At 43.6% G+C, this 24,390-nt stretch overlaps 1 protein-coding gene across 1 annotated transcript in view; it reads right to left on the reverse strand.

Moving 5' to 3' along the window:
* Positions 1-1,167: 1,167 nt before the first annotated feature.
* Positions 1,168-24,390, reverse strand: part of celsr1a (cadherin EGF LAG seven-pass G-type receptor 1a) — an 80,174-nt gene continuing 56,951 nt past the window's right edge. Inside the window, exons 10-35 of the mRNA XM_076111397.1 lie at positions 22,355-22,521; positions 22,007-22,192; positions 21,800-21,913; positions 21,494-21,668; positions 21,254-21,395; positions 19,772-19,892; positions 19,391-19,574; positions 18,074-18,175; positions 16,583-16,677; positions 15,747-15,956; positions 15,255-15,438; positions 15,007-15,150; positions 14,728-14,911; positions 13,920-14,087; positions 13,644-13,770; positions 13,349-13,549; positions 8,689-8,863; positions 7,826-7,938; positions 7,551-7,630; positions 7,197-7,449; positions 6,919-7,055; positions 4,459-4,559; positions 4,211-4,354; positions 3,796-4,089; positions 3,327-3,708; positions 1,168-2,839 (exon numbers count right to left, since the gene is read on the reverse strand). Coding sequence (XP_075967512.1) covers positions 2,815-2,839; positions 3,327-3,708; positions 3,796-4,089; positions 4,211-4,354; positions 4,459-4,559; positions 6,919-7,055; positions 7,197-7,449; positions 7,551-7,630; positions 7,826-7,938; positions 8,689-8,863; positions 13,349-13,549; positions 13,644-13,770; positions 13,920-14,087; positions 14,728-14,911; positions 15,007-15,150; positions 15,255-15,438; positions 15,747-15,956; positions 16,583-16,677; positions 18,074-18,175; positions 19,391-19,574; positions 19,772-19,892; positions 21,254-21,395; positions 21,494-21,668; positions 21,800-21,913; positions 22,007-22,192; positions 22,355-22,521 — 4,208 coding nt within the window. The 3' untranslated portion in view covers positions 1,168-2,814. The remainder of the gene's footprint in view (positions 2,840-3,326; positions 3,709-3,795; positions 4,090-4,210; positions 4,355-4,458; positions 4,560-6,918; positions 7,056-7,196; positions 7,450-7,550; positions 7,631-7,825; positions 7,939-8,688; positions 8,864-13,348; positions 13,550-13,643; positions 13,771-13,919; positions 14,088-14,727; positions 14,912-15,006; positions 15,151-15,254; positions 15,439-15,746; positions 15,957-16,582; positions 16,678-18,073; positions 18,176-19,390; positions 19,575-19,771; positions 19,893-21,253; positions 21,396-21,493; positions 21,669-21,799; positions 21,914-22,006; positions 22,193-22,354; positions 22,522-24,390) is intronic.

Raw genomic sequence — 24,390 nt, forward strand, 5'->3', positions numbered from 1 at the left:
AGTAGTGTACTTCCCAGAATGTCAACAACTGCTATGAGGTTGGATACCTCTCATGTTAATGACTTCTAAACAAATGAAACATAGGCCTATGATTTGCATCATTATGGGAAAAAGAGGTAGGATGTTGCTTTTTGAGTTCTTTTACAAATAACTTTGCCTGAAAAAAGTATTTTGCTCAACTGAAAAATGTGTAAAAAAAAGTGTGCGTGTGTTTAATGTGATGCTTCCATAGGCTGTGTGCAAATGTGTGGGCCCGGCAAAGGTTTGCATCAAAGGAAGGGGATTCATTAAGAACGGCTGCCACCATTGTTCTGAGGATTAACACAGCCACTCTCTTTGACACACACACACACACACACTCACACGCACCTTATGTTTAAGGTTCAACTCCCCAGAAGAGCACCCTTTAACCCTACTTCCTCTCACACACCCCCAGTAAAGCGTTCACTGATAGTCGGCGGGGCTCTGATCACTGGGCACAGGACAGATCGAGACAGTAAGACCGCTCTCCCCATACATTACCTTGTATGGACAACATCTCCATACAGCATGCACAGCACTTCACGGTGCACCTCTGTTTGAAATCAGTCATCTCTGCTGGATTCATTCCAAACCTCTGTCCCTCCATCCTCTTCTCTCACCCACAGTACTATTCTTATTCTTATGAAAACAGGACTACGTTATCATGTAAAACATACGGCATCAATGAATTTCATGCTGACATCACTTTTTTCCTCTAGCTGTTGTACCTTCATTTCCCTTATATTTGTATTGTATATGAAGATGTAGTCCAATTTGTGTATTTGTTTGGATAAGTTGGAAATTTGTGCATTTCATGCATCTGACCAGTAAAAGGTCTAGTCTAAATATTTGCTAAAAAAATGTGATATCCAGCATTCAAAAAGACAAAAAAATACAAGTATTGTGATCCGGCATCATTGCAGCAGGTTGCCACCAGTTTCCAGTAAGGACCCAAGACCTCTCTTTTCCCGCATGTGCTCACCTACTCCGTAGAACTGTGTAATAAGTGAGTAACAGTCTGTTACTCATCACTTGTTGGCTCTAAAAGAGTTGTGTCACCTACTGTTTCTCGGGTAGCGTAGACGTGTTTCAACGAGCCAGGCTTCCTTCCGGGCATCGGGCATGTAATAGGCTGCGCAAGACGGATAAAAATTCATCATGACTTTAATTTTACAGTCGCAATCATCTTTTCTTTCCAGTGTCTCGAAACCATAAAAAATAAATATACATTATGTTACAAAACATTTCCAGTGTCTGGGATTGATTTAAAAAACAACAACATAAAGGACATTTATCAACAGCATTGATTACAGGAGGGCAAGAAAAACACTGGGGTTGTCCGAAGGCATTTAGTGAGTGCTAAACAAGACTTTACGTTAGCTGTGAAATGCTTAGAGTTGGCTTCATTTACACTTTGAAGACATGTTTCTAATCATAAGGCTTTGACTAATTCTCAACATGTATTTTTATGCCACTAAATGACAACAAATGTCTTTTCTTTCACCTAAAGTGAGTTCAAAGTGAAACAGACTCCAACCCCAACGTGCACATTTTACTGTAGTTCATGACTTTTGTAACCAGGAGTGTGTCGTATTGGACAAACAGGCGGGATGGACACTGGAAAAGAAGGCTTCAGGTTCATAGTGCTCGAACTGAAAAACTGAGTTTTCAATCGGAGGGGGGAATCCCTCTCCATTCCACGTAACTATTGTTCATTTATGCTCACCGTTCTGTGTGCGCATGCACTTGAGACATTCTAGGTCACTCTCACACACAAACATAACAGTCTTGCAGCCATTATACGTGTGTGTGTGTGTGTGTGTGTGTGTGCGCATGTGTCTGTACGTATAGCAGAATATACTGTAGATCTCTGGCGAGCCCACTACAGGCCGACACAGTATGTGTTTGTTTGTGTAAGGCCTCAATTCAGGATTGTTCTCAGTCGAAGAAACCAACATATTAAGTGATTTTCACAATCGGAGAGCTTTCACCCGACTCAACACAGGCAGATGATTTTTTTTTCAGTTTAGAAACTTTACAAAATAGATAATTTCTTCTTCACCTTAAACAATATCTACATGTTAATTACACTCTAAATGCACTGCATTGAGAGGCTGGGGAAGCCTTTCTTTGAGTAAAAAAAAAAGAAAGAAAAAAGAGCACTTGGTGTGTGTGATTGCGCCGTCCGGTATCAGAGTCTGATGTGTCCGATAGAACAGGTGGTGTTATGTCTGACGCTTTAAGGGACTGGCAGTCCTTGAAATCCATTCGGAGTAGAAATATACCGGCATGTATTCGAGTCTGGGTTCATGCGCAGTGCTTGTTCATCGGACTTTTCCAGCTTTCCTGACTTTTACCCATTGAGAGGGCGACTTAACCACACGGAGGAACACCAATTTCGGGGGCTTCTTCATCTTCTGACTCAGTCCCCGTTTCCTACAGTGGTTTTGGCACACGTGGCTCCATCTTGACACAGTCCAGCATTCCCTTTTTTTTATTATTTCTCACATCTTCTCATTATCTCTGCTTGTTTTTCTTGTCTCTGGCAGTCTCAAAGTCTGCAATTAATACTGCTCCTCAAGTGAGAGGGACCATGAGCGGAGGGACGGATGGACAGACCGGGCACGGAGAGAACGCCTTTTCCCTCCTTCCACCCGATCTGCAGCAGTTGGCCTTCAATTTTCTATTCTGTAATCCCAGTCCTCTCGGCTCTCCTCCTTTCTCCTCCTTCCCCCGGCAGGTTCTTCGCTCCTCCTCTCACAAGGGCAGGCTGGTCTGAGTTTTCCTAATAGGTCAGATCGAAGTCTCGTTACTGCCACTGTTAACGGAAGGGACGGAGGGAGGGAAAGTAGAGGGATGCAGGGGGAGGGGGGGAGGGGGGTGCAAGGAGAAAGAAAGGAAGAACGTGCAATGTGAAAAAAAAGAAATGAATGCAGAGATGCAGGAAGTCATCATGCGGCATCTCAGCAGGATGGTCATATTATTCATGCTACAGTTAAAAGAAATACCATTATTGGCTTTCTTGCTGAGAGTTAACTTGAGAAGATCGATACCACTTTCTCGTCTAAGAGTTGTTTCAATCGTCTCGTCTAACTCTCGGCAGGAAAGCTCAGCGTATTTCCCAAAGTGTCTTACTATTCCTTTAACTATTATGATGCATGCATTATGCATCCGTTGACTAAATGACAATGACTCACTTTTGAGGTAGCATCCATTCATTTGTTTTTATGAGCACAAAGAATGATGCAAAAAAAAAAAAAAAGGTCATTGTCACATGCCAACACTACTCAGTAAGAACCACTTACTCTGAGTCAGACTCGTTGCCTCCGTTGACCGTCCCCGACTTCAAGTGCATTGCCACGCCCCCGTTGGTCTCCCGGTAGATGCCCGCGGGCGGGGCCCCCACAGGGATCTGCGGCCGCGGGGTGACGGGCGGCTTGACGAGGGAGCTGCTTTCGTGGTTTCCCGGGCGACCTCCATCATTGGAGGCCAGCGAGGGCGGCCGGGACAAGGGCGTCATGATGTTGACGGAGGGGGGAGGCGGGGAGGAGGTGTTGTTGTTGTTGGGGGTTGGGGAGGTGATGGTGGGGGTGGGGGTGTTGTAGTCGCTCAGCTTCTCCCTCAGACGGTTCTTCATGTTCTTGTCGGTCAGCGGAGGGGGGTAGCTAATCTTGTTCTTTAAGATGCCTGGGACGGACACAGAGAAGTTATTCCAACGTAAATCCCATCAATCAATTTCACTCAATTTCATTGAAAAGGATCCTCCTCTCTCACCTTTCCTCTGCTCCGGGTGGTGGTTGCTGTTGCCGTGGGGCTGGCCAGACGGAGATGCGTCTCTAGCGTTGCCAGGCGTTTGTTTGTCCCTCTCCGGGAGAGTCTCCCTCTCTCTTTCGCCTACGTGGTTGAGCTTATTTTCCGCATGGAGCTCCACGTTCACCTTGGTCTCCACCCTCAGCCTCTCCGCCCCGCCGGGCTCCTCGCTGTCACTGGCTGTGGTGGCCTCTGCTGGCCAGTAAGGCTTCACGTGATTGGATACTGAATCCACTAGTGGAGAGGAACTGGATTTTCCTGCGTGAAATAGGATGTAATGTAAGTGCCTTAAATGTGTACTTAAGTGAGCAAATGTACTCAGCTACATCCTTCCACTGATTAAACCTCGGGTTTAGGCTCAATAGGACCACCCATATACCTTTAGGGGTGCTGTGAAGGGGCTGCCTCTCGTTGTTCCACTTGGGCTTGACATCGATGTCGTCGTCCTCGCTGTCCGATGAGTGGGAGGAGGCGTAGGAGGAGCTGTGTTCGTCCACTGACAGCTCACTGTCTGAGTCAGAGTCTGACGGGGACAAGGAGGAAGGTACGAAGATTAACTTCTATTAACAAAATGCACCGAGGTATTCATTTTTCTATACGGGCAATAGAGATATATGAAAAACCCACCATCTCCCTTGGTGCCGTTCCTGTGGAAGAGAGGTCCATCCAGATCTGTGTGTCCTTTCGCTGTTCCTGAGGAGACGCTGGGCTTCTGACCAGACTCCTCCCTATGTAGATAAAGACAGACGCAGGAAGAGGGAAGGGATGGGAGGAGTAGGAAGTAAGAGAGAGAGAGAGAAATGTGAGTGGAAAGGAAGAGGTGGAGATCAAGAGGAGAGAGAGAGAGAGAGACAGAGAGAGAGAGCCGCAGGTAAGGAGCATGTGTTTGTATCGCATTCCCACTTCAACAGGTACAGTCCCATCTCTCTTATTTCCCAAGTTTATTTCCCTATCTTCTCTCTCTGTCCTCCCCCCCTCTCCCTCCTTTTCCCCTTTGCCTCTCGCACAGGCAGCACGCCATCCCGCTTCCCCCTTCTGGCATTTTCTCTCTCATTGACCCCTCGCGTCAGCTCGCGTTACCCAGATGACAGCTTTACGAGCCGAGGCGTACAGTCACACCTCACCTTCATTCTGTAAAACTCTTTTAGAACACCAGGTATATGTAACACCGCTCCACCGCCATGAAAACATGTCTGTGATACGCGCAAACACACACGGCGGTACAAGACGCGCAGGTGAGATGAGCCTGAGATGATATACCCTGCAAAAAGCTACATCTCAAAATGTCACCTTTTTAGAGATTAATCAGGAACACACAAAGCTGAATTGCTCCAAACGAATTCTTCAAAACGCAGAATGTTGAATTAAGAAAGCAATAAAAGGCATGTCACCTCAACTTGATATATTCTTGGCCGTCACTTATAACAAATATTTCCGTAAAAGCTGTTGCCAATTGTATCACTGCCAACTACATAACATATACAATTTTGCTGTATTGTACAACTACAATATGTTTACATTTTATAAGATCTGAGATATTGCTAATAGTGAATTGCTAGCATGGAGCAGTGGACACAATGCTATATGTACCACACATGAATGATTATGGTGCAGCTACCGTCTTGAACTGTAATAAATTAAAGAAAAAGTTAAAAAAAAACATTTCTTTGACACTGCAAGAGTAAATATGCTGAGTTGCAAGTTAATAAGGTTGCCCTAGCTAAAACCACATTAGCTAAAACTGCATTACTTTCAGCTAGCTGTACCTAGCTACCTACCAAGCTAATACTAATGCTGTTTAATACAACAGCCCTGTGGTGGCTGGATGTAATGTTGAGTGTATAGTCATAGTAAGAAAAGCATGTTGACTTATACATACTTAAAAAAATTCTAAAATATCTACTTAATTTAATAGAGCTGATAAAGCTAGGTAGGAAACACTACAGCTGAGATACTACATTTCTAACTACTGTAGTTTTTGGCTATAAACGCTCTCACATCATTTACTACATTTCTCTAAAAAGCAGAACAAATACCACTCGAAACGCATGTTATAACGTAGAGTGCAGTCAGACTCGAGTCTGCGGTGGGCCTACTGTGTATGTGCAACTGTGCACAACTGTAACTGTGCAAACATTATTTATATTCATTATATTCATTAATATTACTATTAATGATTATTATTTCCCTAAAAGTGATAAAGTTATAGAAAAGGAACACCCAGCTAAACCTGCATGAGCTTGTTTTGCGTCGGTGTACCTGGCTTAACTAATGCAGCTCAATACAGCAGTCCTGCAATGAATCCTACCTTCATGAAGGTTTTAATGTTTACTTTATGTTTGGAGTGTATTTTTCTGAATCTGTCTGTTCCAATGCAATCAAGCTATATCCCACATTAAATTATGAAAACATATTCACAATGTTTCTCTGTACTCTTTTCTTTAAGTTTGTTCTCATTCAACCATTCTTGCACACATTTTGTTGCTCCCCATATCCCCACATGAAACCTCCAGCTACACAAGACGTATCAAATCAAATAAACAACATTAGTGGTTTAATAACCACAGAACAACATGACAGTATGTATGAATAGTGTGGATGGATTTATAGAAGCTGCTGTGTTCGTTTACCTTCCTGCGCATATCAATGAGAGCAGATATGCCTTCTGCTGTATGTGCGTGTTGGGTTTTTGCGACAAAGCCGTGCACCGGCAAATCTCAGCATGATCTTTCATGCAAGCGGAGTCGCTGTACAGTGCAGGTGCCATTCTGTGGCAGCATGCATGTGCGAAAGAAAGGAAAGCAATACCGTCAAAACGTAGAGAAACTCTTGCAACTTAACTTATCCTTGCTTTGGATAAAGCAGCGAATAAGGGCAGGTTGTGTGTGTGTGTGTGTGTGTATGTGTGAGTCTATTTATAAGAAGAAGAAAAAATGAGGGGCTGGGGATGAGTTAGTATGTGTGAGACATTTGATGCATCAGCAGACATGCAGGGAGGAGAACAAAGAAAGACAACAAACGGACAAACGGACACACTCATGCAGCAGTGTAGCAGAGGCAGCCATGCAGTCAGTGAGCGTGCTGTACCTCAGTGTGTATGCCAGGTAGCTGCTGCGGCTCTTGGCTGACCTGAGCGTGCTGTCAAGGGAGACGGTGGACTCGCCGATGCCCGAGCGGTACAGCTGGCCGTCTTCTGTGTACGTGTTGTTGCAGTTGAGAGAGCGCTGACGGATGGACGGTTGAGAGGAGGGGGGGGCAGAAAAAAAAAAAAATATGACTTTGTTTTGACTGACAATTCCAAAAACCCCAAATATAAGTTAATAAAAACAAGATGCGGGGCCATATTAGTATATCTGTTCACTCACTGTGAGCAACGAGGCCCTCGTGGTGCTGGATTCGTCTGGTACGCTCTTCTTTCCTGTGAAGACGTTCTTGAGGTTCTTCCTCACCTCCTTGTTGAAGATCACATGGAAGAAGAAGATGAAGACTCCCTGCAGGCAGCTGAAGCCAGCGAACAGGTAGTGGAAGGTCATCACGTCGCTGTTGACCGCCAGCAGGCCGAGCATCCAGGTAGCGCTGATGAGTAGCAGCAGGAGGAAGGCCATTCGAAGTGCAGGACTGAGGAGGGGAAAAAAACACATGGATCAGCTTCCCCCCCAGTGACAAAAAGCTATGCTGCTCATTCACTTTTATTATATTGGATTATTAATGTGACTTACATTGCTCCGGACTTCTCCATAGCCTTCTGCCTGCGACCACATGAAGCCTTCGCAGCCAGAAGAAAGATCACTATGTTGACCTTTGGAGCGAAGAAGATGAGGGAAGGAAGAGGCGTTGTGAACAAAACACTTAATTCTCTCTTGTATAATTGGCCTTCAACAGGACTTTTTGAGGTATTTTATTTTGATATTCCACATCATTTAGATGATTTATAACGATGTAAAAGCATTAATCCACAACACTTAACGGTCTGAATACATTCAAGTTCACATACCAGGACGACTACAAAGATGGGTCCTGCGAAGCTCCAGATGAGTGTGTCGTGGACAGAAAGCCAGCAGAAATCTGGGTTCCCATAACCCTGAGGGTCAAGACCTACTGCCAAACCTAGAAACACACAAAACACCAGTGTTAAAACTATTTCTATGCCTTGTTTCTTTTATTCCCTTCTCCTTTGGAGGGAGTGCCACAGTGCAAGCAGACACCAATTTTGTTTTGTGTTTCAGTTTTTCCTTCTATCGTCTTAGTCACTCATGACTGTCATTTTTATTCCTTATCTGTTCGTCATTTAGTGCGAGTATCGCTCAGTAACTCTATACGTCTCTCACAGTATGTCTCAATCCAAATTCCAATCAAGTAAGCTTTGCTGGCATCCAAATACTGCCAAAACATGTCGACACATCGCCAAGCATTTAATATACTACTGCAATCGTATCAGACATCAAAGGGCCGTAAAGTCAAACACTGTATGCAGTAAATGACAGGCTTGAAAAAGTGGTACTAATTGGAGATACCAGATGATTGAAATGTAATATTGCAGTTACGTCAAGAGACGGTAAAAAAAGGGCCATAAAAACAAATAAATGTCGAGAGTATTTTCCACAATTAGATGCTTTTTTTATACATGAAATGATGCTACTGTTTTTGTCTTCATTTGACACATTGTGGAAATCTAAACAACGCGTCCGTCTCTCATTCTGTGTTTCTCTTTCCTCCTCTGTGTTCAATCCTTTTCCCACGGGGATTAGAGCCTCTTCAATAGAGACGAGTCACAGCACGAATGCACCCCTGACAATCAGCCATCATCCTTCCTTCCTTGTTTCTGAGCGTGTGTCTGTGTGTGTGTGTGTGTCTCACCAGTGATTATCGCCGGTATGCCCCAGCCCATGGCGTAGTAGAACCTCATGTGGCCGTGGTTGATGTTCCGCAGCTCTGTCAGCATGCGGTAGATGTGCAGCCCCTCCACGAACATCCAGGCAAAGGTGCACATGTAGAAGTAGTGGAGGAGGATGGCTATCACCATACACACAAACTGGAGGGAGATAAAAGAGTGATCAAAGTATGAGTCTACATTCAAAGAGAATCCACAAAAAAAAGCAGCTTTGTTTTACCCAAAACGTTGGTCTGATTGCCGTCCCCGCTGTGCTCTCCCTCTTCTATCGCTCGATCAAATATTGTTGAAATTGATGCATCAATAAGTCAATATTTTGGGAATCATTTATTACTAAAAATATACCCTGAAAAGCTAAGTTCCAGTATCTTAAATGTAAGGATTTACTGTCTTTCTATGTTTTACATCATTGTAAATAAAATACGTTTGGATTTGTAAAAAGAAGCAATTTGAAAATATCTCGACGGACTCTTTCTGGCATTTTATAGATGTTATTTGCAGCCCCAATGGTAGCATATGTCAAACTTCAATTAATCAATTTATGCAAGGCAGTAATGATTCAACCTATCCCCACACTCCTTTGTCTCCTTCCCTCCCTATTCCCATGTCTGTTGTTGCATTGGAGGAACGCAGTGTGTCAGGGATTGTCCCAGCGGTTGAGATGCTGTATTTTAATAATGCCGTGTGCTGCTGTGGAGATTAGAGAGCGAGAGAGAGAGAGAGAGAGAGAGAGAGAGAGAGAGAGAGAGAGAGAGAGAGAGAAAGAAAGAGAGAGAGAGACTACTTTGACGGGGTTGTAAATCATCCTGCGGATGGCCCTGGGCTCACACTGACAGCATTCCACAGTTGAAACACACACACACACCTAAACACTAGATAAAGGACGAGCATGCACAATGTAAAAAAAACACATTCAACTTTTTTTAAATCATACAGTTGCAGATAATGCAGTACAGTGTGTTGTGAGTCAGGGCTCGAGTCCCCCTTCATCCCAGTCACAACACGGTGAGTCAGAACATTTCTACAAGAAAAAAAAGACTCTCTGGAAGCTCTTAAGCTTTAACCCTGGTTTGTTGGACGCTTTGCTTTCATATTTCACATTATAAAGACTGCTAATATATGCAAATGTGGAGGGGACGTTGAATTGTTGGGCACATTTTGTTGATTGTTGACACGAGTTGATTGCAGAATGTAAGACCCACTGAGATATTGTGTAGGCTACGCGACCTGGATTGACTCGACTTTAATCTCTGATGTACATCTGGTTGACGGCTGGTGGTTGGCAGTTACTACCAGCCGCGGTGATCTGGGACCGACAGCTGGGCCTGATGATCTCGTGACGTCTTGTGTAAGACTGTCGACATCTGGTTTGGCCAGACTAGTCAGAGCTGATGCGTTATGCGACGCTATATGAGTTTTGAAAGAAGAAACAAATGAAACGTTGAAGTCACGAACAATAAAACGCACCGCTGCTCAAGTAAACACACTCGGGTGTTTGGCTGCTACATCCTTACTCGTTCTGGTGTGACCAGAGGCTTTTGGTTGTTAAATGTTTGCTAATGTTAGGGAACCGTAGCAAGGTCATGTTCTATAATTGACATTACTGAGCAAGTTTGGATGATTGCATGATGATTTTTTTCTCTATTTTTGCTGTTGTTACACTATGTTGTAGCATATATGATACCGGTAGTTACATATTATTGCTTTAAACAACGTGTTAGTTTAATCCCTTGAAACCTGGACAGATGGCTGACGAGGGCTAAAGAGGCATCAAACGAAGTGCTTGCAAATAAGAAAAATTTATGAATTAGACAGACAATGTTCAATTAATACCAATTAACGTGGCATTCATGTCACTATACGATTTAGAAAGCTGCTTACGTAACAATACATGTGCTTGCTGCAACACTATCTGTGTTAAAAAGTGCAAAAATTAGTAAAATCTATCTGTGTTCATGTCTCCCCAAGGCCTACCAAGTGTCTAAGCTCTCCAAGCCTCAATTCTTCAAAAAAAAAAAAGAGCAGGATTACCCGTCAATTAACATTTTCATGATGTTTTCTGTACCACAGAGGACATTTATCAAGTGAAAACTAAGAAGTTGTTTTGGGAAACCTTTGCCAGTTCCTACCGCCCCGAGGCCTGCTTCTGGAGACAGGTACCAGTCACAGCATGTCTCCGCTACTGGCACACAGACGTGCGTGTGTGTGTGTGTGCATGTGTGTGTGTGTAAATCTGAATGTCTGTGTCAGCAGACTTCAAAGAATTCAAACACCTTTTGATCCTTTACATTATGTCTGTGTGTGTGTGTGTGTGTGTGTGTGTGTGCGTACATGCATGGCCGTTACTGTGACCTACCCAACTCCAAACTGGATTATGAACTTAACATGATTAGCTGATTTGATTTCTTACTACAGACTCTGTACTAACTCCGGATATATAAATATATATTACACCTTTTTTTAATTAGAGAGCTTTACAGTAACAAAGTCACATCCAGCCGGCGCAGTCAGCTGAGTAAAATCAGCTCATGGGAGGTTATATTGGGAAAGGTCTTTGGAAACCAGCACATTCCTCACCATTACGGTCATTAGCCGATCATCCAAACACATAATCTGTCAAATAGAGACCGTCTCAGGTAGGCCTTGGCCCATTAAGCCTTGTAAAGTCCAGTGGTGTATAGTAACGAAGTAGAAATACTTCGTTACTGTACGTAAGTCGTTTTTTTGGATATCTGTACTTTACTTTACTATTTATATTTCTGTTGACTTTTACTTTTACTTCACTACATTTTGCAAAGAAAACTGATACTTTTACTCCGATACATTTCCCCTGAAACCTTCGTTACTCGCTACAAAATCAAATCTATCTTTAGAAACAAAATGAATCATGAGACCAACGTCGGGGACTGTGGTGGAACAGAGACTGCAAGCAAGCAGGTTTGGTGAATCAGTGGTCCTAGCTTACAAGTTAAATCATTGGTTAATCACGTTAATGCGCAAAACAAGTGCTCTCAAAGCCGCGGTGTTTTGATTCCCAGTGATGCCCAGGATGCTATATGCTATAGCTAGCAAGCGACAACACACACAGGACGGGTGGGATGAGGAGAGGTGATGGGTCAAACAAACACTGGTGTTTCCTCCAGGAGGCCGCAGTTTGTGCCGTGTGTGAAACGAGAAGCCAATGTTGATTTATTTGTGACGTGACTTCCGTACTTAAGCAACGCCACTTCCGTAGATATTTTAACGCAAACCACGATCTTTTCCTAAACCTAACTAAGTAGTTTCATCGCCTAAACCTTAGTTGTTTCCTGTGAAGATGGAAGTTTATTTTGAAAAGACAGTATGCATGTAACAAGCGAAAACAGACTCATGTTGCTGGACTTTTGCAGGAAAAACGCACGAAAAGTGAGGAGTAACTTTTCGTAAGATATCAATAAAACGGGGATGAATTTATATCATTGTATAAAGAGAGTGACATGAGAAGATCAATCTCATGTCTGTAAGTTAAATCAGCTATAATCACTCTTTTAAAGTGATTAGTGACTCGTCTAAAACATTTAAAAAAGGAATAACTTCAATAGAATCATTCTATACAATGTAGCTTCTTTACATTCTATTAGAATGTAAAGAAGCTACATTGTATTAGAATTGTCTTTTGAAGATGAACAGGACATTTTTCAGTTTCAAGTAATGACTGGGTTGTTACTTTCGGTGCTGCTTTAGTATCGATCATGTTTTGATATTTGAGTCATTTTGTGGATGATCAGATGGAGTTATGATGGTAGCAGTCGCCCAATTGCAGATTCAGCTTGAGCAAAACCTTTGCTATTGTGTTCAAATCAGGCCCATAGGAGTTCACAAGGCAGGTGTCCTTTCTCAAAACACTGACCTGATGCATCAAGTGGATATTTTTTGCTGAACACAATATTATGCATTTGCCCTCTACATCCTCTAGTCGGAATGAGCATACTTATAAACGCACTGTTACAACTCCTTCATAGTGTCATATTGCTTTTCGGAGAATTATGATGATAAGTTCATAGTAGATGCAAAAGTATACTTATGTACAATATATTATGTTGAACATTGTTGCTCCTGGATGGATCACAGCCAACCCAATTATTTTCAACACAGCTCCATGTCCTTGGTCATGGTGCCACAGCACTTAAAAGAAGAAACTTCATAATTCTCATAATTCTGACCCTTTGCTTTTTTATTAACAGCATTTACTTGTACTTTTACTTTCAATACTTAAGTACATTTAATATCAGAAAATTACTTTTGATACTTAAGTACAATAAATATCAGATACTTTAAGACTTTTACTCAAGTAGTATTCTAATAGGTGACTTTTACTGGAGTAATTTTCCAGTAAGGTATCTTTACTTTTACTCAAGTATGGCTTTTGGGTACTTTATACACCACTGGTAAAGTCCCTGTCAACGCCACGTTTACCCGCAGGCCAAACAAATATCGCCGGCAGTTTGTAATACAGTGAACATCAGCGTGAGGCGCCCTTATCCCTTTTCAAACATGATCGTCTCTCTGCCTTGAGCACGTTCATGTTGCTTCAGCACGCTCCCCTCCGCCTACATGCAGTCTGTTCAATGTGGGCTAAACGCTCACCGTGTTGTCAGTCTGGTTGATGCCGAGCAGGAAGACGAGCTCAGAGAAGAAGAGCGCCACCACCAGGTTCCTGTGGATGGCGTGGAGGTTGGAGCGGAGCCGGCGCAAGACGCACAACAAGATGAAGGTGAGGAGGAGGAGGAAGAGGGAGACCGACACCGTGGTGTAGGTGACGATCTTCAGGGGGAGAACGTCACCGTGCTGTGGAGAGCGGTCACAAGACGTCAGGAGTCAGTAATGAGACAAAAAGACAGAAAATAGCAAGCTAGGTTGGATGTTTTTTTTTCGTCAATACCTCTCTCTTGGAAATGTCCATGAGCACGGCGAAGCTGGTCATGTGGTTACACTGACAGCTAATGTGGCTGTTGTTCCTGTTGAGCACCTCACAGCCTTTAGCGGACCACCCGCCTGTACCTCCGATCCTAAACGCACCAACGCACCAACGCACACAACAGAAGAAAGTGAGAAAAAACTAAAATATATATATTATAAATGCTGTTTTATCTGCAAGATTTCATCTCTGGGGTTCTCAACACCCTTGGGCGTGCGAGGGAAGTGAGGTGCAACTCACGCGATGGAGTGGTTCCAGAAGACACACACAGGTTTGGTCCTCTCCTCCGTCTCCAGCATGGTGTACTCCAAGGTGATGGGGGGTTCCAGGATGGGAGGAAGAGGCGGACCCTCGCTGTGCACCGTGGCGCTCACTATGGCTGTGTTGATCACTGGACGGTTAGGGAGCCTGGAAAGACATGGGGGGGGGGGGGCGGGAAACACAATTAAGTTTGTCCTGAAATGATTCACTTAGAGTTTCTAATCACTTCGCTACATTCAGTTTACATTTGCTTTTAATGGCTTTATTACACAGATGCACACTGATGGTTGGATGTTGTTTACATTTGGTCATATTCCCTGTTGTCCTTTTGTTAACTTCTTAATGTCACCTTTGAAACATATTCTTACTAACGTTTCTTTCTTTCCACACACATGAAGAACACAGTTTTTCTGAATAACTAAGCGAAATTTTATAGGCACTGATAAGGTGGTTCCTTCAAACACACCTACAGTAAATATTATGACATGTACTGTATTAACATCAGATTAAAACATTTTCTTCAAACATTTACAGAACATGATGAATTATACAGTACCCACACTGTAAAGTACAGAAGAGAGATGTAAGAGTCCAGATTACGTGAGGGCTGTCTCTTTTCCATTATTTCAGGCCTTGTTTTAAACAATTTGACTGGATTACACTTCATACTTTGATCCTAGCAAAGTGCTTGAGAAAGTTGGTCTGCGCTCCCTTGTGTGGGAAGGTTTTTGAAGGCCATGACGATGAAGTCATCAGCAGGCCTAAACTTGAACCGTCAGTAGTCTACCTCAGGCTCCTGCGGTCAGGGTCGTATCTTTCTGGGAGGAGCTTCCCCAGCGATTTGTACACTATCACCACCGCAACCGGCAGAGGAACAGCTGGGTCAAGGTGGCGCCGTCTCCTATCGGACGCCGTGTGCTCCTCCTCCTGCGGGGGATCGGTCTGACTCTGAGGGCCAAGGGTGGGCTCTGCTGAGAGGAGACAGCAAGAGATAATTTAACAGACTACGACTGGAGTTGTGTATTTTTTTTTTTACACATTCTAAAGTATCACATGGCGCTGCTACCTTTGTGGCTCTGAGTGTGGAGGTTGAACTGGGGGAACTGGACGGACGACCCGAGCTCTTTGGAGAAATCCTCCTGGATGTCGCAGAACCGAGGCAGCGTCGCCCTCTCAGGGTCCGACACGTCCAAGTAGTCCACGGTTAGAACTAGGTCAGTGGCAGGAAGGAGAAGGAGACAGGGGCAAAGGATGAGGACCATGTGTCACGTGTGATCGTGTTACCCGATGTGCGATCGCGGCTCCTCCACTCACTCATGTTGTCGGTGACGATGGTGAAGGGTTTCAGGTAGGTTTTCCTGACGTTCTGCGCCAGGGTGTTGGCGTAGTCCTCGAAGTTGCGCAGCAGATGGGCCGTGCCGCCGTCGGTCTTCTGGATCTGCTCCCAGTGCTCCTTGGTGTCGGGATCCAGTATGGCGCTTCCTGCTCGCACCAAGTTCTGGAAGAATCAGAGAATGAAGCAAATTACATGAATGAAGCATTCTATTGCATATTATCGTAGATTATGTAAATGAATCACATGATTATCAAAGAGAGTCGTAATAAAGCAATGGTGGAAGTATTAGAAAACTACAGTGATGAATCAAGGTGCTCTCCCTGTGAGAATCAACCAGTGGAGGGCAGTGTGCCACCAGTGCTCCGAGTGCTACAGACTGGGTTCCACTAAATTAAAGCTTTCAGATATTTTCCAATCCATCCATTTTGCAAGAAGCTGCTCTGCGAATCCGGTTAGTTTTCTTCTCCTACCTCGTTGAACTCTGCGTCTCTCGTGGCGGTGAGGTTGAACCCTGCCTGCAGGCTCTCGTACTGCAGCACGTGATTCAGCAGCTGGGCGGCGGTCTTCACGTCGTTGCCGTAGTAATGCTGGGTGTTGTTGGTGGCGCTGTGCAGCAAACGCACAATGGTCTTGGAGCGCTCGCTGTCCATCCTGGAGCTGTTGCGACGCAGGTCCTCGTTCTGGAAGAAAAACGGGGCGTCGGGGGACGGGATAGAGAACGAGCAGGTCAAGGTCAAAAGGCAAGACGAGTGGGTGCGATGCAACATAGTGGAACTCGGTCAATCCCGGGATTAGTGGGGCTTTGAGGAGTTCACGCCTCCAGTGTCAGGTTCAGGTTCAAACACAATAGGTGCAATACCTTAAACAGGAAGGCGTTTCAAGCAAAATATAAGAAGGAGTAACAAACAGGAAGTAAATAAAAAAAAGCCTTTCTGGCAGTGGCTCAATCATTTAGTTTCTGAGACCACCTGACACCTTTTGGACAACTCATCTGTGGTTGAGTACACAGAGCAACCAGTCAACTCTTTTTATAGATGCAATACTATGTTCGACTCTCCCACTGACTATCCTATGAAACAGCATGACATCCATAGTTCAATCATTTCGATCATTATTAAGGGAGACTAACACAGAGGCCTAAACATTCTGATGAGAACTGATGAGAAAAAGGAAGACTTTTAGTTTAGAGATAATTCATTTTTCTCTTTATTCAAAGGGTTTCATGGGCCTTGAAAACTGCAATCCTTGCGTAAAAGATTTTCAGCTGAAAGCGACAGCATACTGTTTTACTTTGTGTAGCACTCACCAGTTTCTTCAGATGGGAGAAGGTGACGGTGGTGCAGTTGAAGAGCTCAGGCGACAACCAGCCCTTCTCATCGTTGCAGTGGCGAATGGCAGTACCTTAAAAAGAAAACAGATTTTAAATATGTTTCTGGCAAATGTTTCACAGACATACTGTCCATGAGGCGGCCAAGTTAAACATCTAGTAATGTGAGTGCACACAATGTGTTAAAGGCACAACAACGCAACACTTTGTGAACAGTGTTGAACTGATATCCAACTACATTTTTTGGGGGTTTAAAAAGAGAATTCAATCTAGTTTTATTCACAGGTCATAATGTCCTAAAAAGATCCCAACGGCTCGGACTATGTGCAACAGTTAAATACCGGAAAAATCTAAAACTCTTCCTGTCTTAGTGGAACTTGCTCTGGTCTGATTCAGAGAAGACTTGCAAAGTCTCTTCTAATGCTATTGTTGCAAAAGAAGAGCTGCCCGAAGGACTTGCCAGTGAGTCGGAGCTACGAGAAGGCGACGAGCAGCGTTAGCATATAAATTCCCCAAAGAGTCTGGGGAGACGACAAAGGGGTCGCCGTGGTGACGGCAGTATCCAAGGGTGTAACCAGGAAAGTGACAGGGCTTCACTGAGGAATAGGTCAGTGAACACAAGTCTTGAGTTCGACTGTCTTCCTCTCTCACGCACTGCTGGAGGAGGCTGGGCATTCCCGTCAGCTCTTGGTCTACCTGGTGTTTTTCCAAGACTCTTTACAGACAAACCAATGACAAAGCTCTGGTGGATTAATGGACCAATCAGAGAGCCTCATCACTGTGTTGTTAAGCTTTAGATAGCGAGTGTGTGCGCTTATATGCCTTAAAATACATTAACACACAAACACACAGCCACCCATGCAGCTTGATCCAACTGCTGTGAGACCAGCGTGTTTTTATTTTTAATAAAGCGAGACCATGCGACTTTAAAAAAATAAAACAACACAATCTTAGCCTAAGGAATGTAGAGTTGAATTCATAAGCAATAAAACAGGAGTCAGGAGTTGTGCAGCTACAGCGTTACTTGGTCTAATAGCTTTTGGTAGCTAATGTTGGCTAGCTTTAGGTAGATATTGTTTTGCAAGTCAGTTAACTTACTTTATGGGATTTTTCTACTTGTGTTGGTGTACACTATGTTTTAGCATACAACATTATGCTGTAACTGTCACGTGTGGCTATGGGGTTGCTGTTAGCTGGCTAAACTAACCAGTGGCCGGTTCATAAAAACTGGAAAAAGTGGAAACAGCTAGCCTGGCTTTGTCCGACGATAAACAAATGTATAACTCTTCCTTTAAATTTCCCAGAAATGGGATGATGAAACTTAACCTCAACATTGTCATTGACCTTGATATAAATGAGTGGGCTGAAACTCTCCATTCAGTGGACCACACACTGTTCTGACTCCATCCAGTGCTAAATGATGACACCACATGTCGCTTTTGTCAGCACAGGGGTTTAAAAAGCACTCACCGATTGATCCTTTGGGACAGTTCATGGCGGCGGGGCGTCCAAATTTGGTCTTGGGCCACCAGATGCCCGCATCAAACGCCTTGGGACAGCCCTCATACACCACTGTGGAGGAAAGGACAAACGTGAATGTAAACACACATACAGCTTCCATCACACTGATGTATCAGGCAAGAAAATGGTTTGTGAGCATTACATAAATTGGCCCTTAAAGAAGTGCGTTATAAACTGAAGCTGGACCTGAACTTGCACGACATAAATTACCCGTTAAAAGGTAAACGCCTGCTTTGGTTCCACCTCAGGACCACACTTACCCTTTCTTTAAGGATCATTTCTACAATAACACAAGACATTCTGTCGTTACTAATGGCTGTGGTGACATTCACCGCTGTGTTTGGGTTCAGAGCTGACAGATCGGTATGAGGCCTGCCATGGTTGGTCACATCTCAGTGAGCCGCAGGACATGACCAAAGAAACATCTCGCTTGTTTCATTCTTCCATGTCCACTCCCTCTCTCACTCCTTTCCCTGCATCAGAATTTCTTTGCCCCTTTAGATGTGAAATAATGTCTTAAATCCGCTTGATCAAAAAGGAACAAAGCGAGATTTTTAAACAAAAGGAACCCTCTTGTCATATAGATTTACATCCATTAACAGTCCAAACACGTTCTGAGACCGGAGAGCTCCGTATTGGGTCAAACAGTCAGCACATCGACATTCAGTTTCTGTTGGTGGGGACTCTGTGGTTTTGTCTTCTATTCATCTCTACTGTATTGTGCGTGTGCGGTCCCACTGCCAAGTCAGCTCACTAGCCAGACTTGCATCTTCTGCTTGACTGGGTGGCGACAAAGACGTGCAGTTAGCTCGACTGCTGCACCGGCAGACGTGAGCGACAATATTTGTCTCCTTTTGACACTTCATCCGGGCTCACTCTGTGAACCGGAACGTTTAAAGGAATAATACACCCAATTCCTAAAATAGTTTTTTTCACTACTGTCCTTGACATGACCATAACAAGCCATTTTTTATTTAAAAGATATTTATCTGACTTTCACTTTTCTTTGACAGTATTTTGTCATAGTTATGGACTTGCTATGTTTCACTTCCATGTTAGTATTGTTGTTAATTTATTATAAATTCATTGTTATGTCTTCTTTATTTAATGTGAGTAAACATTAGCTCTTTTGCAAGGCTAATTTTTCCAACCTTCAGAGCTATTGTTTAAGATTTTAGTCACTCGATTTCTGGTTTCCGTGCATTCAAATTACAGTCAGTCGCTAGAAAACGATATCAGGAAAGTTCATATTTTAAATACGCATACCCTCGCATCCAGTGGGAGTGACCTCAGCGAAGGGGTTATCACAGCGGTTACACTGACGACCGATGACTCCTCCTTTACAGGGGCACTGCCCGGTGACGGCGTCGCATGTTCGAGACTCGGAGCCAATAGAGAAACACTCACAGGGGTAGCAAGTGTCCTCGCCTTCTGGCCGATAGTGGTTTTCCTGCAGGAAGGGAGAAGACATTAATGACTAATACCATATTTAAACTTGTCATCCATAAGATGCCGATTGTGTTATTTCTCCTTTCAAATGTTACATTTGTCTTGCTTCTCGCTTTATCTGCTCTCCTGAGCAACCTTTGCTGGTGAATCACAAAAAGTAATAGTAAGTGTATCAATCCAGGAAATGTGTATTATTACCTTGCAGCGACACTCTCCGGTGGTCTTGTTGCAGTCTTTATGGAATCCCCCGTTAGTGTCACAGTTACAGGGTCCACACATGGGACTGCCCCACCAACCTTGAGGACATGGCTTCTCAATTCTGTCATCAAAGACAATTTCAAATTAATTAAAGCAGCTTCAACACATATCTTTATTATAACAATTCAACAAATGACACTGGGACCATGTGAAAGGGGCTAAAAAATATCAGTTATTACAGGTGTCAGCACACTTGCATTGTAAAATAAAAATGTATCATTACATTGTAATGTGAGAGAGTGGACAAAACTGTTTTGGAAAAAAAGAAGATAATAATCTTTTGGTTAACGCACAGTAGCACCAGTGCACCTTTTGTCATTCCAATTCTTTTGGAATAAAAATAATGTGTTGTACAAGCAAAGTGATGGTTGATCGGGTTTTGCCATTTACCGACATGGTATCAGCTCCAACAAAATACTCCAAATCTGATAGTTGACTATCTAGTAAGTTTATCTACAACTAAACGCTCTTTGTCCCCTTGAATCTAAAATAAACTTCCTTTCGCACTTTTAAGTCAGTGATTCAGGTGTGACTCATTCATACAAACACACACACGGACTCTCTTTCTCTCTCAATGGGACAGCGAGATGCAAACTCAGACTGAGCGATGTGATCTGATAGGGGACGAGCAGCAGCATGAGGGCAGCGGTGACTAAACACCTATGGAAGATCAGTCAGGCGTGAAGGGGGAATCCCACATCCTGCTTAAGGCAGGACGTGATGCGTGTCATAGGGGTCAGGGGGGGGAATGACTGCTTCTCAATCAGGGCTGGCTAATTCACACGCCCCTCTGAGACAATGCTGACGGCGCAGAACCAACTCGCCACTTTCTGCGCTTATATACAGACTTTCCAAATGTCGCCTAATAGTTTGATTATTTCTTTTTGATGTCTTATCCTTTCCCTCTCTCTCCCTCACACACACAGGCACACATACACTATCGAGCTCAGATTACTGACTAATAAAGCTGCTCTGAAAGACTCAGGACGTTGGCTTACAAGATTACAAAAAGAGCAAGAGCCTAACATAACTAAAGGAGATTAGTGTGCTTTGTCAATTTTTTAGCCTGCTTCATTTTTTAAAATCTGGATACAAATTACGGTCTTGGGGGGGATCTTTCAGCATGCAAAGCTCACTATTCTGAAATGCAGTTAAAGATGCAATCTAAAGTAAAGATCTAAAAGATACAACTTTTAGAGCATAAACCAGCCTCTGAAGTGAATATTACACTAAGTGCTACCGGCTCAACTTCTGCAGAATCGCTGCCGCTTTATGGCACAATAAAGTGCTATAAAGATAAAGTTTCTTCAAGTGATAGAAGGTGAAAATCCAACATCTGGCGTATTGAAAAATGTGACCTTGTTTAGCCACAACTGCTAAAAAAACTTCAAACACACACACAGAGAGGGGAAGGGAGCTTACTTGTTTTCACAGTACTGGCCGTAGTGGTTCGGTCCACATTCACAGGTGTAGCCGTGGGAGGAGCTTGGTTTGCGAGCGCAAGTGGAAACGTGTTCGCAAGGGTTGAGCTGGCAAGCATCCACACACTCCTTCCCAAAATGACCTGCAGGACAAAGAGAAAACAGTGAGGAATGACACTCAAACTTAACCGAGTGACATTAAGAGTTTAACTGGAGTCTGTGTTGCTTGTGTATATATTACCTGGGTCACAGACACAGGTGTGTGTGCTCCAGTCATCGCTGCAGTGGCTGTTCTCAGGGCAGATGTTGGAGTCGCAAGGGTCAGCCAGGTCGCAGCCGTCTTCCACGCGGATCTTTAGGCCCTTAGCCATATTCACGTTGGCCACGTTGGTGGACGTCTCACCCATACGCACTCCCTGATGGAGGGCACACATTGATGATGAAGAAGAAGAAGCAGGACAAGAGGAAAGGGAAAAAACAGAAGGAAGAAGTGGTCCAGGAAAATAGAAAACTACTGTTACACTTTGAAATGTGAAAATACACTTACCTGTATGCAGCCAACAAATCCTTTTCTGACATGGTTTCCCTCTCCAGGCAAACCTCCTACATGAAGAGTTCGCAGCTTCAATCCTGGGAGGTCATTGCCGAGCTCCACTGACTTCTGCTTGAAAGAAATACAAAAAATAATGATAATTCTTTTTTTCTTGAAAACGTGTGTACATCCTTGTGAAGTTGTGATGTCATTTGCCTGTACCTTGTACATGCCGTAGTCCAGGGACACACGAGCCATGTATTTGATGTCCTTGCCGTCTTTGCCGCTTCTCAGCTCGACCAGCAGGTGGTGCCACTCCCCGTCATTGACGCGCACTTGTGGGAAGCTCAGCGACGCCAGCAGCTGCTCCTTCAGAAACACCTCCATACGTACCTGCTGCTCATTCACCTGAATGGCGGGGAAGACGGTTATTTTACCTTCATTTCCACTCAGAAAGTATTCTCGACTGCGGAGGAATCAAGTCCAAAAAAAGATTGCACTATATGCTGACGACGATTACATTTTTGTTGACAACAATTTGTTGACATTGTGCCGTGTACTGTGTCTTACCATGAGGTTGATGGTGGAGTGGGGTCCGGCGTTGGCTTGCATCAGGGTGCCAGCGGGCTGCCTGGTGCGGAACATGAGGCCCATGTACCAGGGAACTGCGATGGTAATGTCCGTGTCGCTCCAGGAGACCAGCGCCTGGCCGTCGAAGAACTGAGGAGATGGCATCACTGGACAGGGACAAGCCGGGAGGAAGAGTAAGGGGAAAACATCATTAGGGTTTAGCATTTTAAGGACAAATCTGTGCCACATTTATATTGAAGCATTGGTGTTATTCCAATTAAAATGTTAAATCACTGCTGAGAAGCAATGGTCTACAGGTCAGGCTTCACAGAGATCTGCTGGATTGCTGCACGACACAAAAACATGAAAAAAAGCTGTTCCTCTGCTGCACATGAAGATAAAGGTTTCAGATTTTCTAATGATTTAACAGCCAACTGATCAATCATGTCCAACATAATTATCCTCTTCAGTAAAGAGTTCAAAAATGCGAAAACAAACAGCATCCATGTCTTTTGGTCACACTTGTCTTCTAAATGCAACTTTTGTCATGCGATCATGCCAGGACACGTTAACTTTCAAGTCCGTACGCTCCGAGATTGGAACTTGCTGGCGTTGGGATCCGATCAGCCTGATCACATGCCGAGGAGGACTGGCCATTGTCCAGTGTGGACACACATATGTGGACACAGCTGAGTTTCAATCTGGCGCATCTGATCATGAACCTTGCACTGAAAAGACAAGTGTAACCACGGGCCATTGTGACATGAGGCAAGAAGGAAAAGTAACAACACCACTCTTATGAGATTGAGGCAGTCACATTTTAGTTTTACTGTAATTATACTTGAATAAATATGGCTTTTAAAAAAAAAACCTCGATAGAACTTCAACGCATTGAGTGGCTTCAGAATTAACAGTTTGCTTACTGTGCTGAATCGTGATATTTGGCTGGTTACGATCACTTTTGTTTTTAATTTCATGTGATATAATTACTCATTTATGTCTCAGGATTACTTCAGTAATTCTTAGACAAACATTCAATGTCTAGAGACATTCTGTAAATCCACAGAAAAACCTACAGACATGACACACTACAGTACATAAGCTCCTGTTGATGCTGAGAGAGAGATCAAGAAACACTAACGCAAACACACTTAACACACACGCACAGCAAGGGTCCACCTTTCAGCACAACGTACAGTGAAGTGCTTCCTCCCGTATAATCTACAGCATAAACCCTGTATGTTCTTGGTTCCCCGGGGCACATATTTCAACAGAAGCTTTCGCAAATACACACATACACAGGCTGTAGTTATGAGACAAAGCACATATTTGTTACTGGTAACCAGTAGCTACAGTGGCTTTAGTCGGACTACTTTACCGAAAGAAAGGCCATACGTAGAGTAAAAAAAAGTAAATCCCAGAAAACAGCCACTCCTTGTTTCTGATTTACTTTGACACAAAGGTGCTTTAAGTCCAATGTAAGCAGGTTAGCATGCTCCATCAGATGCTAACACGCTCACGGTGAAAAACACATTCTGCACTCTGCTAACTTCTGTTTAGCAGGTTTTTATTTATCATCAGGTTCACCATCTACGTTTAGCCTGTTAGCGTGCCATAATTAAATAATATTTACTATGCTAAACCTCATATTTTCTTACAGTAGTATTAAGAGATTGAGCACAAATCTTGTATGCAGCGCTAATCTCGGCCCTTAAATTGTGCATGGATCAGAGGGAGGTTCACACGGTTCTGTAAGAAGCTACACAGTGGCGCTTTGACATCCAAAGTCTGCAGCCAAGTCCAACTGAGACTCATATTGTCTCACCTGAACAACTTTCACACTTTCCTCACAAATAGTAAAGGTATTAACCAGGTGTGTTGACTATAAACAAATCCTCAATTACTGCAACAGCATGTTTGACAGCAATACAGAGATTCAAATACTTGTCATAACAAGCTACTGCCACCCATGTAGAAGCAAATATGTTCCAGTATACAGCATGCTTATATTTAGCCTGACTGTAATCTGCTTTAAA

The sequence above is a fragment of the Anarhichas minor genome, unplaced genomic scaffold (assembly GCF_050575085.1).
Source record: "Anarhichas minor isolate MPS153535 unplaced genomic scaffold, ASM5057508v1 ptg000045l, whole genome shotgun sequence".
NCBI lineage: Eukaryota > Metazoa > Chordata > Actinopteri > Perciformes > Anarhichadidae > Anarhichas > Anarhichas minor.